Source organism: Betta splendens, chromosome 21 (genome assembly GCF_900634795.4).
Source record: "Betta splendens chromosome 21, fBetSpl5.4, whole genome shotgun sequence".
NCBI lineage: Eukaryota > Metazoa > Chordata > Actinopteri > Anabantiformes > Osphronemidae > Betta > Betta splendens.
Genome location: NC_040899.1, coordinates 5,101,775 through 5,116,102, shown reverse-complemented (window position 1 = coordinate 5,116,102; position 14,328 = coordinate 5,101,775). Strand labels below are relative to the sequence as shown.

Below are 14,328 nucleotides of genomic sequence, written 5' to 3'. Positions count from 1 at the left end.
GCGGTAATTCACACACTAAGGAGCAAAGAGAGATCTTTGGAGTGGGTGTCTGGATGCTTGAGGTCTGATCAGAATGTCCATTAGCGCTGAAATAAGCTGTTAATGGAGCAGAGGGGCTGCGTGAAGAGGAGCGGGGCCAAAGGAAGCCATCGCTAGCGTGTGGACAGAATAACAGCGCGACACTCACGCAGCCCGGCGCTAGCGGCAATTAGCTGCGCTGATCAGCTGTTGAGCGGCACTGGCAGCTCGCTGCAGACGAGCTAAACTGGTGGTGATCAATTTGTCGTTATGAGAAACAAAATTACTGAACGTGACAAGTGAGGCGGCGCGGGAAATCGTGACAACAGTGATCACGAGTCGAATTAGAGTCACTGCTGCCTTTTCCCCAGGTTTTACAACAATATTTTATTTCAGATTTTATTAACCCTCATTGACTCTTTTTCTTTCTTCTTTCATTTAAATGTTTTTTTTTGTTCTGCATTCAGCCCGAATAAATCAAATCAATGAAAGCTGAAGATTGTGTTTCCAAACTTCCTGCTGCTGCAATCAAACATGATGGAGTGTGTTTCTGGAGGGGTAAAGACAAATTGTGCAGATTAGACCCTGCTCTGTTACTGTACGCAATGAAGTGTGCCCAGATTTATCTATACATCCACAATCCCTACTGTGCATCTGTAGCTTATACTGTACTGTAAGATAAATAGGCCCTTTAAAGCTCTGAGGAAATGAATGAAGAATATGGTGGCAATCCCTGCCCTGCTCTGCTCTCTGAGGAAGGGCAGCATCAGGACAAGAGAGCGAAGAGGAGACAGTGATTCTGATGGATCCTCTTGTCCAGGAGACGGGCACTGCTCCCAGTTTGCTTCCTGCTGATTGATTTGAACGACTAGAGAGGACTGAGGGGTGAGACTCGAGGCACTGTCTGTGCCTGGGGAGGCCTTATCACCCTCTTGGCTGTCTAGTCTGCAGACGCCTCTTTTATTTTGAAGAGGAATGAACCATAAGAGCAGGTGACCAGATCCAGCAGTGCACCTCAGACGTCCTCTGCACAAGAGCAAGTCTGATTTGACATACTGTACTTTTATGACCATAAGATTTAGAGCAGAGAGTAGAGAACACATAGTGAAGCCTAATGTTTGTGTTATGCTTCACTATGCATTTATACACATGTATTTAATTCAGTTTTATGTCATATGCTACCAACAGCCCAAATAAGGACTATGCTGAAGACCAAGGTGTGAGAAAGAGCATAATATGTATTAGGAGGAGATGAAAAGTGACAGGGTGCTTACTGATGTGTACAGATGGCCCTCCCCGTTCATGGCGATGTATAACCCTGTCTTCACAGACTGAATGGCGACAACTCGGAGGCCCACTGGAATAAGGTTGAACAAAGCTGCAAACACACAACACGCACAAACATAGAAAGGTCATTAGCATAAAGAGAGCTACAGTAGCATTAAATACTGGGGCAAAAAGCATCATGGTGTAATTCATATTCCAAACGGACGCCGCCCGTCATTAATGCTTGACAAAGCAAAGATAATACAATTGCTAGCGGTTGCGTTTAGGTAATCAGTGAAGATGAATTGCAGTGTGGCTGGTGAACGTGACCAGCGTAGCATAGCCACCCAGAGCTACCTGTGAAGCGGCTGTAATCGGGCCACTGCTGATGCGTGGCACGTTTAATAGCCCTTTGGTTGTTATAGCAGGCTCCTAGGGGCTGCTGGGCAGCGGCTATTGTTTGTAGGAGTGAGAGACAACATGTCCCACCTACAGTGGACTAAGACCTAAAATGACCTTTGTTGACCTTGAAGGTTAAAAGCCCTGGCAGGTCTGGAGTCTTTGTATTTTTACAGTAAGAAGAAAAGCTAATGTGGAGCAATCAGTACAGACTCCTGGCTTTTAACATTGTAACACGCGTATGAAACGCTCAGTGTTTCAAACAGTCCCGGTTGAGGCTGACATGTGCTGCGTCTCCTCGCGCTGACAGCCATAAGTGTCAGGCTAGTGTTAGCACCAGGCACTGGAATCAAATTAACCACCTAGCCCCGAGCGCTAGAGGAGCGGCGCCAGAACAAGCTAATAATACCCTTTCCCCTCCATTAGGCCTACTGTTGCCTGGTCCACTTTCCCCTCACCCACCGGTGTGATCCCACAGCTGCCATTAAAAGGAGCCATTTGCCGTCTTCACAGCTGATATGTAAGTTTCTAAACAGATTATTTGTCCACGTGTCAATTTCAGGCAACTTTTGGATTCATCTTAAAAAATAACCAATCAAATTATTGCATTAAATTAAATAAAAATTAGTCTCCTTACTTCGCTGTGAAGTGGTGATGTAGAAAGACAACAGACATCATTAGAAGTACTCACAGGAATTACTGCTGTCATCCTTGGTCCCATCAAGAGAGCCATCGGGGTTCATTTGCAAGTAGTATCCCTGCCTGCAATATAACCTGGTCACTATACCCTTGAGCTGGGGATCTGCAGGAGAGAGAAACAGAGGAACATTAGCAACACTGCTGCTGCAAACCAGCTACGTTTCAGTCTAACTGTGTTTGAACGTAGCAGCGGTAATGTGCTTTTCTGATGCTCCAAATCTCCAACCACTCTGACCACTGTGTGCGGACCTTTGTTATGGTGTTTTCACACTTCTGTGGAAGTCCACAGGAGAAATCCTGCAGCCAAGTTTCTGTAAACGTAAGCCCTGCCCCGCTCTGAGATAGGCCATCCAATTATAGGCCGCAGGATTAATCCGCAGTCGCCTGACTCCCATAATGAACCCAACAGCACCCTCTCTGGGCCCCCAGCGCCGGTGCTCGGTCCTTTCTAGCCGACCCAAAGGGACTTGGACACTTATATACTGTAAATAAATCACTGCTGTTGGGAAATTGCCGAGTGCGGCTGCAGCTGAAGCAGTCCTGCTGCAAATCGGCTCACGTTTTGTGTGTTTATTTATTATTAAGAAAGTGAAAATAATACAAAATCCTTGATATTTTGGAATAAACCTTCATGTAGTTGCATGTTGGCATGAGCTCGAGCTGTTCTGGATGTGTGTACTTGTGTTCGGGTGCGTGCGCCGACACCCGCTGGGGTCATCCACCATCAGCATTAGTCGTATCCTGGAGACGGCATCACACCAGATTTCATTCGGAGAAAACCCCGGGGAGGCAAACAATCAGCTTGACCTGAGCTTAAAACTGTGCCACTCTGTGTATGAGCGAGTGCACGAGGAAGAGAGAGAGCGAGATGCAAAGACAGAAGAAAAACAGGAGGAAAGAATGAGGGCGTGACCTCCGAGGAGCACTCAAGGGGTCTCGCTGAGGGCAGAGAGAGGTTTTTTCTCCTGTCCATGTATCGCTCAAGGCAGTGTCTCTGTTGGTGAAGCGCTGGGTGCTGGTGTTAGTACTGTAGCTAGGAGACCTGAAAAGCCAAGAAAAAGCCTTTCTGCTGCTGTATGTGAGCAATAATGCCATTCAGCAGCGCTGCTTTGTTGCCTCGACGGAACAATGAAAACACGGCTATGGCAGAATGTGCCTGTCAAACAGCCTCGGCTATGCATCGAACAGCCTGATAGGACCCTTTACAACAACAGCGGGCACAGTTCAGGCCGAGGCAGCTCCTCGGTGAGAGAGGTCACTGTGCAGACGTCGTCCTCTGAGCTGAACACGGGACGAGTCGTACTTAGCGTTAACGTCATTGGTTGATTTACTGTACTGTAGTTTACACACAGGTTTCTATGTAAAGCTCTGGCCTGAGCGTGTGGGATGGACTCAGATCAGTGTCCATAGATGACCACTCCACCTCCTAAACCAGGAAGTGGAATCTAAAGTGGAGATGATCACTGATGAACACTACAGTCAACCATTTTGTTAATCCTTCAGCAGTTTCAGCTCATTTCTCAAACATTTAACCAACTCATTGCATCTCTCGTTTCATACTTTGTCTTGCAGCCAGTGCCACAGGGAGCGGGACGGAACAATGACCACGGCCGAATTCATTCATTAATTATGCCTTCTCCAGCTTCCAGCAGCCACAAGCCGCCCAGTGAAACCTCTGGACCACACCCACGGCGCCTTTAATCTGAGGACAGCAGACGGGCGAGGAGGAAATCCCACTCACACACTCGCGCGCACGGCCCCTGTGGCTTTTTAATGAGTGCAGAATTCCTTTGAGTGAATCGTTCTATCAGATACAAAAAGTTGGCAACCCTGAGATCGACGATCGACTCTGATCGGCAGCTTTTACACAATGCGGGGGAGTGGGATTGATTCTGAAGACAGATCAGTGGGAGGTAATCTGTAATAATTAAAACTGTATAACCGGCTGCAGACTGTGTGGATAGCCTGGCTGTACGTGTGTGTGTGTGTGTTTGTGGAGGTGAACTTGGCTCCTCTGTCATGCTATAAATCATGTGATGCAGCCTGCGCTCCCTGGGGCCGCCCGCCTAGTATATCTCTCTCTCTCTCCCCCTCACATGCGGATTTCCCCTCAGTTTTCAAGCTTCAATATTTCTTCCGTGGCTCTGAGCAGCAGCTAGAACCAGTTGAGAATCTGCAGAGTCTTAGCTAATTTATCAAAAAGGGAGAAGGCTGAATGACACGCTGTAACGGCAAAGCGCGTGAGCCTCAGATTTATGAAAGCTGACATCTAATCACGTCCTGAGTGGCCACTGGATGAATATGTCTAGAATTCAATCATAGCGTTAAACACCGGGCTTGTATTCATGCCTGACACTTTAACATCAGACGAGCTAATGCAGATATTGTTATAACAGCATTCGCGCGTCCTCTGTGAGGTGACGATACATCGATCCAACTCCCGTTAAAGGTCAGACTCCCTCATAGTCAGTAGCGACGCGATTTCCAGCACAGCTGCGCAGACGCAGACGCAGAGGAAGAGTCTGCCTGCGCCCACCGGACCCCCTCAATCGCACCCCCGCCTGCCGGAACCACAGCGCTGTTTACCGCACTTGGACTTCCCCAGCATCACGCTGATATTAGTTTTGACAACAGAAGCTCTGTAAGTTTCCACTTCTTTGTTTCTAGGGAAACAGAGCGGTGGTTTGGCAGCAGCGGGGGGTTTCCTTGGAAAACAACAAGCTTCAGAAGCGTGCGATGTGAAGTCATGTCGCTCTGCTGCACACGTCCTCTCCGCGTTCGAACAGAAGAGGTCTGGATCCGTGCGCTGGCGCCGGTCCCTCGCTCCCGTCCTGCTTTATTTTCTGTGGTGTCACGCCTGGGCACAGCTGCAGCGCGGCGCTAGACGGCCGAGCCCTGCCCTGCGTGACCCACTTTGGCTGCTTCTGGAACGGGAGAGGGGCTTTTCCAGCCGGCCAAGGAAAAACCCCTTCATGTCGCTCAAGTCGTCACGGAAAAGTGGACGAAGCGACTCGCGGCCCTTCCCCGCGTCTCAGCGACACGCAGCTGAGCATCTATCACGGATGGGCTTCCACAACACGCAGGCTGATCTAATGGTCCGATCTCGGGAACATGATCCACTGATGAATCTAATCTAGTGGGATAATTAGACGCGGAGCAGCGAGATTATGTGTGCGCCCAAGCTGCATGTGCCCCCAGCTCGCTCACTGGGTTGGAGTGTAATAGGATTTACAAATCACATCTAATCCCTTGAAAAAACATCAGTGTGATCAGTGATTCTGCATCTGCTATATAAAACTGCATGGCTGCTTATAAATTAGAGCCGATATGACAGGGGAAACACAAAGTGTTCCCAGCATATCCCCCTGAGGTCCTGGATGGGAACACAAACCACAAACATGGTGGACAGCACTTGATTTTTTCCAAACTTGTGTCGTTTCTCTAAAGTAGGTCTGCGAACGCTGCTTTTATAAATAGCCCTTGAAAATGGGAATGCTAAATTAAAACAAATGACATTTACCTTGAGTTTCACCAAAATGCTTTGGCTCAAGGAGCTCAATTTGTGCCTTCCCAGTGAATAGGACTCATAAGACTCTAGACACCTGCTTGGAAAATCAATACTCGAAGCTAAAGGGAGTGGTGGTGTTGAGTACATTTCACACACCTCCACTCCCTCATCCTGACAGATCTCCGTGGGAATCTCAACGCGACTTCAATATGTAATCATAGTGTGGACAGTTAAAAAGCTGAAGGCTCAGCTGACGGCGAGATCGGCCTGGGGAATGGAGACAGCGGCGTTAGGATCAGTGTTCGCTCACCAAAGGAAAAAATGGCCTTCAGGGGTCCAATATTAAATTGAGCTCACTAAAGAGGCCATTAGTCTTCTTAAGATGGGTGCTCATGTGATAACATGGTAAACAAAGAAGGGAGAGAACAGAGAGCGTGAAGGCAACGTGAGGGAAACGTGAGGGCGTGAGCAGAGAAAGGGCCGTGGTTTAAAGAAAGTGTTTTCCCCAACAGCCCCACAGTTAAATCCCACCACTTACTGAAGATTCCCCCAACTCTCATGTGAGGCCGGAATTAATGAACACAATTCCCCCCAGGCCTTTTAATCACAAATAACAAAGACTCGGAGTGTGTTTGCTCTGATTAGAGCGTCAACAACGAGGACAATGCCGCACACCTGCTTAAAAGCAGCTCTCGACTTCATCTTATTTTGACTTTAGTGGGAGTGTTTCTCAACCTCCGGGCGTCAGGGTCACGCTTTTCTCAAGCCTTGTGACTCACAACACCAACACATCAGTTGGCAGCGCTACTATGGGTTCTTATCATCATTCATATGCTCAAGGAGATTCCAAGTTGCTGTATAAAATGGCCACTGTAGGCGTGATGCGAGTGCAGGTTACCTTCGCACCCGGTGCCTCAATCTCAGATTCATCTGTGCGGCTTCACACACTTACAAAACACTAAAGACACGTCCACATCACGTCTGTATGTTTTCATGTGGTGCAGCCCGACAATAATTCCCCGACCAAACGACAGCATCATCTGTCCACGTCTCTAATCTGTGGGGGGGCTTCATCGGCCACTGATGATTTAAAATGCAACCACAGACACAGCACCAGCCAATTCAGGGATGGACAGTTAGAGCTCAACACGGGTCCACGGAGGGCGGTCTGGACAGATTATGACCTCATCTGTATCCAGATGTGTCCTCCGTGTGCTATTACTGTATATACGCAGATCCTGTTGAGTCACAGCCATTTTAATCCACGTAATCACGGAGCGACGTTTCAGGGTCTAATTTGAGACAAAGACAAAGCATGAGAAACACTTGTCTCCGCTATCGAGATTATTAAAATTACGAGTATTATGAAATTAGAAATGCTGAGGGTTTGTTAATCAGTTTTAACAAAGCAGTCACAGTGCAACAGGTTTGATACCTGATGACTCCTGGAGGTCCTCATCATTCACTAACCAGATAAACCCTGCGACTGGAGTCAGTTCTTCCCCCAATTAATTATTCTAATTCCTTCTACAAAAACCACATCATCGCAGTGGGCACCAAACCCAGCAGCGAAATAATTGTTGACTGTGCTCTTTAACAAGCCAAGGTTGCCACATTAGAGCAAATAATGTTCATGACATTTCCATAAGTGGAGCGAATATCAGTTGGAGCGGAGAAGAGGCCACCGGGTCCCGAATTTGTAAAAGATTATGTGTGAAATATTAGGTTTGAAAGGCATAACCTCCATTCCGTGGGAGTGCTGACCTTTTTGCTTGCATATAAATGAGTTTAATTCCTGTCTCCTATGAGGACTTTGGTGGGTTGTGTATGTGCTTCACCGCGACCAGCCGCCTGTTTTGGGGGTTGCCGAGGTGACAGCTCGGTGAGGCTGTCTGAAGCATTCGCTGCAGGTCGTCAGCAGCCTGGCAGCTGCCTGGGATTACATGGAAATCAGATGCAGGTTTGTTACCGTGGAGCAACTGGCGCAAATAGAAAACAGGATGCTTTGTTTATTTCAACTCACTGCTGATGACATACAGCCAGCGGCCTCGTCCTTAATGCCCCAGTGTAGGTGGGACTGCGATTGTGATAAGTAAAGGCCTAATTAAGTCATCAACCAGTGGTTGAATGCACGCAGCTGCAGTAAAAGGCACGGTGCACATTAAAGTTCTCACACCTTGTCTCCGTAGTCTCCGTTTCCTGAGGCCGAAGATGCGCACTTTGGAGAAGATGTCGACCAGGTTCCCATTGCACAGCCCCTTGTTCTTGTTGGGGCTCTTCCTGCGCCGGTTGGTGGAGGGCCGGTCCAGATGCTGCTCCCGCGCCTGTCGCTTCTGCCGGATCAGCCCGCTCGCGATCGCAGCAGCCATGGCTCAAAATGTCACAACTGCCCGGTCCAGTGTGCGCACGGAGCGCAGGCTACGCAAACAGCCGCTTCTCGGAGCCCGCACCCGCGGGTCACAGTCCCATGGTGGCGATTAAGTGCTCCGTTCCGCGATGCCAAATGTCAAATGTATTTATCCTTTAGGCGCTCGTCTCTTCTCAAACACTACATGATAGTTGAGATGTTACAACTGCCGCCATCCTCATCAAAAATGCTCGGACATGGTGCAAAAAATGAGCTCAGTCCATGCGTAAATCCATACGTGCATCAATTATCATGGTCCCGACGGAGAACAACGCCAAAACTCACGCGCACGGAGGATTCTGAGGGCGCTTCATACCTGCACGCGGATGCTTTTAGTCGCCGTCTGTAACGCGCTCGGCGGCATCGCCTCCTGAAATGTCCAGTCCCGGCTGCAGCCTCCTCTCCGCGCCGTCACCCACTACTCCCCCCCCCCTCTCTCCCGCACGCCGTTTTCCGTCGCTCGCGTCCAGACGAGGTTAGTTCACCAGGAGTCGCCGCTTCGGCCGCGACGGAGACGTTTGTGCAGCAAACAGGCGGAAGACGCGCGCCTCCCACGAAGATCGCCGCACGAGTGGGGGCTCAGCGGACCGGGCGAAGCGAACTCCAAGTTTGCGCGAGGCGGTCCGCGACAGGGACCCTGCGGTGACCGATCACCAGCCGCACGTCCGGAGACCGAAATACGCAGCAGCGTAGCGTCAAATTGATGCAACAGGATCAATTAATTTAAGGTATCGTCCAACTCCCTCTCGACTCATGATCTCGGTATATTTTTCTGTATATTCCACAATCACAAAACAGGCGGCGGGGCTTGACAGGAGCCAGGGAGGGGACGGAACGGAACCGACGCTAATCTGAGTCCAGTGGAGATGACGTCTGCATTGTTTGACAGGCTGCACGCAAAAACTTAAACCCCCCGCGACCAGCGCACAGCTCGACCCAGTGGAAGCCCGCACGGAGCCCGCTGCGTGGGAGAGGCAAGTATGGCGATCCGTGCGTAAAAGCGGATGGAGCAAAGTGCCGCCGCCGCGACAGTGCCGTTCCCGTTCCCACGTTCAACGGGAAAAGCCATGGGAAGCGGCGTTCCGACCCTTCAGTCTATATAGCCCGGATCAACAAATCCTTCCCATCAACAAGTCCTAACCACTCGTTAGGGAGTGAAGAGGATACACCTCCCGCCCCCTCCCTCTCGACCGCCAAGCCCCTGCCTGAGGGGAATGAGCAGCCGGTCTCCGTGATGGTGAGATTTCATCCTTATATCTGCAGACTGAGCTCCAATTTTACCTTTCTTTACCAATAAATAGCACTGAAGAGAAGACTGGGTCTGAGCTGGTAGACAGGTATAGCTGCATTGGTGCATCACTTTATTATGCATTATTACACCCAATAACTCAAATAAATAAGCGTATATTAATATAAGGGTGGGATCCACTGTGATAATTGTGACCAACAATGTGCCACAGTGTTGTAATTGCGACTCCTTCACCCGGCTCTCCGTTTGAGCGCGTGATTTCAGCACCACGGACAGCGTCGCTACACGTAATTTTGGGCTCAGCACCATGATGGATGAAATGTTTCCCTTCAGTCAGACATCGCAACCTTTACGGTACTCTCGTCCCCTAAGATCCACTCCCTCCTGCACCTGACCTGGCACCTCTCTGTTCACAGACACTGAAACGCTGAAACGCACGGCTTGTTCAACACCAGAAAAACCCCAGACTAAATAATTGTTTCTTTGTTTTGGGGCGAGAAAATAATCTAATGCTCAATCACAGGCACGGAAATTAAAACTCAAGAGAGCCATCTGCTGTTTGTAGCTGTAATTAAACATTTGGACTCACAGGGGACTGGAGTGGTGTATTGTATTGCTGCACACACTTGTAGCTAACCAGCTGTGGCCGCGTCAAAATATACAGTATGATCGGCCTGAGTGGCAGAAGCACAGCCGCGTTTATTCATCCACCTCCAGCAGAATTTGGATCATTTAAATCGGACACACAAGGAATCAAACAGCCCACAAGTGCAGGACCACACAGAACAATCTGTCTTAAAAGTGCATGTATTGTGCAGGATCCCCATCACACAGGTCCGTCCGTGCGGTGGCGTTAAGGCCCCGCTCCCCTCCTCTCCCGGCGCTGAGCCCCGTTCAGCCTGCGCGTCCCCTGGCTGCTGGAACGCCTCCTGCTCCGGCGCAGTGGCAGCTACTGCAGTTAAAGAACCAGCCAGCAGCGGACACTGTCAGCCCAACAATGGGCCGAGCAGCACTGTGGATAACTGTCAGTGCTTCCTTTGAACTAAAGCTGCTTCTGCTGTGATACTGCAACGTAACACAATAAAGAAATGGAAGGCAGGGGATGCATCCTGCAAAACTGTATGTAGCTACAGTACATTAGTGTTTGTACGTCTACTCTGTGATGATATTACAGCCTGTCAGCAGAGCTGCACACACACAGAAAAGTCATAGTATTAATGTGCTCCTGTGTTTGTTAGCTTGGATCCCAAATTGAAAAACGACCTAACAACTACAGTACATTTGCACAACATTACGCAAATGTGTCAGTACAGCAATTAACAGCGTGTTCCAGACAGATGGAAGCTGCATCCAGAGGAGGAACGACAACTGGAAAAGGGAGGAAGGGACGTTCGAGCCGCACGTGAGCTTGAATGTGCGGACAGGCTGACAAGACTTCTACATGCAAGTCTTATCAGCGCTCACACAGGACGAGCCACAATAATCCGGCGTAATCCACACGAACGCGTCCTTTTTGAACAGAACCACATCCAGGTTGCGATGAAAAACCCGTCAAGAACTGGAACACGCACATACCTACATTTTTTTTCCTCTTGCATGTGAACGCATGGGTGTCCATGACTGCTCCATCCCACAGTGCGCTGAGCAAACACCTTTCCCACGACACCCGCCGTCCCGTTTATACCCCCTCCTTCTGCCATCTCGCATGCTTAGGGCTGAGCTGACGGTCTGACCCCAGCTGTTCACAATGATTTGTTCACATTTCATTTCCGTTTAACGCGCTCAGACACTTTGTGATTAAACACAAACAAATAGGACTAAATGGCGCCTTAGGATGTCATTTGTCAAAGTCCGGCCACATGCTATAAAGACGCGCTTAAACGATGTGCCCATGAGCGCGTCGCCGCCCCATCAGTCAGCAGACGCATAATGCCAGCCGACCTGTACGGGAAACCCAGCAATATTCAGCAACGCAGAATCTGATGCAGACTTGTAAAAGCCTCGGTCTCATTAGGTCGGAACATTTTAATCCAATCTCCTCCAAGGAAATCGCATTACTCTTAGTTAGATGCCCTGATGCCGAGGCGAAGGAAATGTCACCCAGTGGAACAGGGATAAACAACCCATTTGCTTCAGGCCCGTGTTCCTTTATAACCCATACGGAGTCGGTGGCACTCTCTTCTCGGAGTGTGTCATATAATCATTTAAAATGTGTGGGCAGAGAATGCAAACAGCAGGTCTAACCCCGTTGCATTGTGTCTCCGCCGCTGCCCTTTGCCCGTGGGGTGAGATTAAACCGGCCCCGCGGCGCGCAGCCCTCACGCAGGGACAGTAATGAAACGCAGCGGCTGCAGACTGTGGGCTCCGCTCGCGAGTTGCCTAATAGTTGGCGCTTACTGTACGCTGCTGTACACATAAACCAAGTAAACTAGCGTGCACGGCCTGCACCGCTGCAAATGAATAAATCAGAGGGGAGTCAAGAATTGGCCTGTGGGGGAGGAATTATTTCCATGGTAATAAGGCAATAACAGAGCGGCCTAATTAGGGATTCCTGGCAACTACATCTTAAAAAATAAAAGTGGTAAATAATGTATACGCAGCAAATGTGTAGCTGGGGGATCGCTTGCATGTACTATGTCTTTTAAACGCACGAAAGTCGACATAATGTGGAACAAGTGGGCAAGAAGCCCAAGTTAAACACAACCCGAGGCCCCTCGACCAGCGGTGACGGTAAACAGAGATTGGCTGTGCAACTTGGGGGATGTGAAAGGACGCTAACGAGCGAGGAAACAGGCACAAGGAGAGACGACAAGCAGACGAGCGGTTACCTCACGGGTCGCACACATCCCTCCATCACGCACACACTGCTCCATCCTTTGCTACTATTTTAAGTCTGCAGCGGTGACGGAATGTGCCTTGTCAGCAGCACTGCAGAGTGAGGTTCCTGGGAGAAGCCCTGGGCAGCGTGGGAGAATATCAATTAGTCCCAGCCCCTCCGGCAGCGCCGGCATCCAGTGTGCGATGGGTGCGGGTGTGAGTGAAGGTGCTGGTGCCGCCATGCGAGCGCAAACAAGGCGCTCCAGTAGTGGTTCGCGGTAATGAGGCTGATCTCAGGTCAGATGTGACATATGAAAGCAGACCCCCTGCTGTGATAAGCATGTGTGCCTCTATTTGGTTGACAAGCTCTCAAATGTGCAGTAGGTTGAAAATGGCCTCCCGTTGAGCGGCCCCTGTCCTTCAGGTGTGATCAGTGTCTTCCTCATCTTAGCCTCCTCCTTGTCTACAGGACGACGTCAGCGCCAGCAGGCGTGTCCCTCAGGGCAAACCCAGAGGTCACTTCAGGTCCTGAACGAACAGAAGCTCAGGAATAAACTCTCACCAAGCTGTTGATTTGCCACTATCAACACACTCCTATTAAAACGTTTCAGGAGGAAGTCCTCAGTCCGTGTCAGTGTTTCCTATTGCTGCATCCTAGAGGTCTATTAGGTTGTGTTCATGTGACATGAATCATAGATCAGAGTGAGACCTCAGCCACCACTCACTGAGGACCTAATCATTTTCTCCAGGGACAATGAAAGACTAATGACGCCCGTCATGGACACAGTTTAGATGCTGATCATTAGCCGACGCGTCCCTCCTGCGCTTGATAATAAACCAAAATTCAAACCTACCTTGCGCCGCTCCTGCAGATAGAACGTGTGGCGCAGGGCAGAGATTCACTGAGAGCTAATGGAGGTGACAGAGGGGCAAGGAGCGCGGCCATCATGAAGCGACGGGTTAATGCTTTAATATGACAGCAGTCATTAACCGGCAGACATTAGCGCACGCACTCACACTCTCAGACGCCCATTAACGCTGTCACAGATCAAATGCTACCGCGGCTCCGAATGCATCACTTACTTCACGTACCCCCGGACCCGCTCGGGTCGAGCTGTCAGAGCATCGGCACCCGGTGGGAACTAGAGCGAAGTTCTTCTAAGTTCTAAAGTTCAGGTCCATCTCAACATGCCTGTTTCTGCCATTTCTCCAATAAGTCAGTTTGGTCTCATAGAACTTAATTTAATGTTTGTCATTTAAACGTTTGCATTTGAACAGAAACTACAATCAATGTTGACACAGTCACTATGGGTTTCATCACCCGCGCTACAGTGACTGTATTTATGCACTGCATCCTTATGATCTGTATCTATTATTGTCTTGGTATTGCACATGCACACATGTCTGAATGCACACAGTATAACCTCTACAGGACCTAGTGAGGGTTCGCTCACCAGCGGAGGTTAAAATCCCTGTGTTGCTTCTAAGCTCTTCATAAACTCTCACAAAACCAGACGACAATAAAAATCATTAAAGTATTCGCCAACGCACATTGACAAACTGTGTGGATGTGGAGGCAAGTCTATGTGACCCTGTAACCCACGCCCTGCTCTAGAAGCAGTTGGCCAATTAAAAAGCTGGATCTCTGCACTTAAGCATCATACCAGCTACGTGGAGCGCGTTCCAGCGGTATTACAGGAAAAAAAAGATTATTATTGCTCACAGTGAGCGATCACGTCTGTGCTGCTCCTGGATAAATGCAAAATAATTTCATACAGTGCTGGCGGCATATAACAAGGTCTTTCATCAAAATGGCAAATGGGAGAACTGACGTAAACATAATGAATGACTGTAGAAAGGCAGCAGCTTGCCAACATGTACACTGCATATATCACCCAGTTCACGTCACGCACCTCTGTTTTACCAGCTGCCCTGCTCCTGCATTAAAACAATAACACGCAGTGA

At 49.4% G+C, this 14,328-nt stretch overlaps 1 protein-coding gene across 5 annotated transcripts in view; it reads right to left on the bottom strand.

Annotated features, from left to right (window-relative positions):
• fgf14 (fibroblast growth factor 14) overlaps positions 1-14,328 on the bottom strand; it is a 60,812-nt gene that overhangs the window by 15,069 nt on the left and 31,415 nt on the right. For 4 of the 5 annotated variants that reach the window (XM_029137488.3, XM_029137490.3, XM_029137492.3 and 1 more), the window contains exons 2-3: positions 2,375-2,485; positions 1,293-1,396 (exon numbers count right to left, since the gene is read on the bottom strand). In XM_029137488.3, coding sequence (XP_028993321.1) covers positions 1,293-1,396; positions 2,375-2,485 — 215 coding nt within the window. Of the gene's footprint in view, positions 1-1,292; positions 1,397-2,374; positions 2,486-8,066; positions 10,351-14,328 lie in introns of those variants that run through there. The other variant, XM_029137489.3, reaches the window with a different exon arrangement.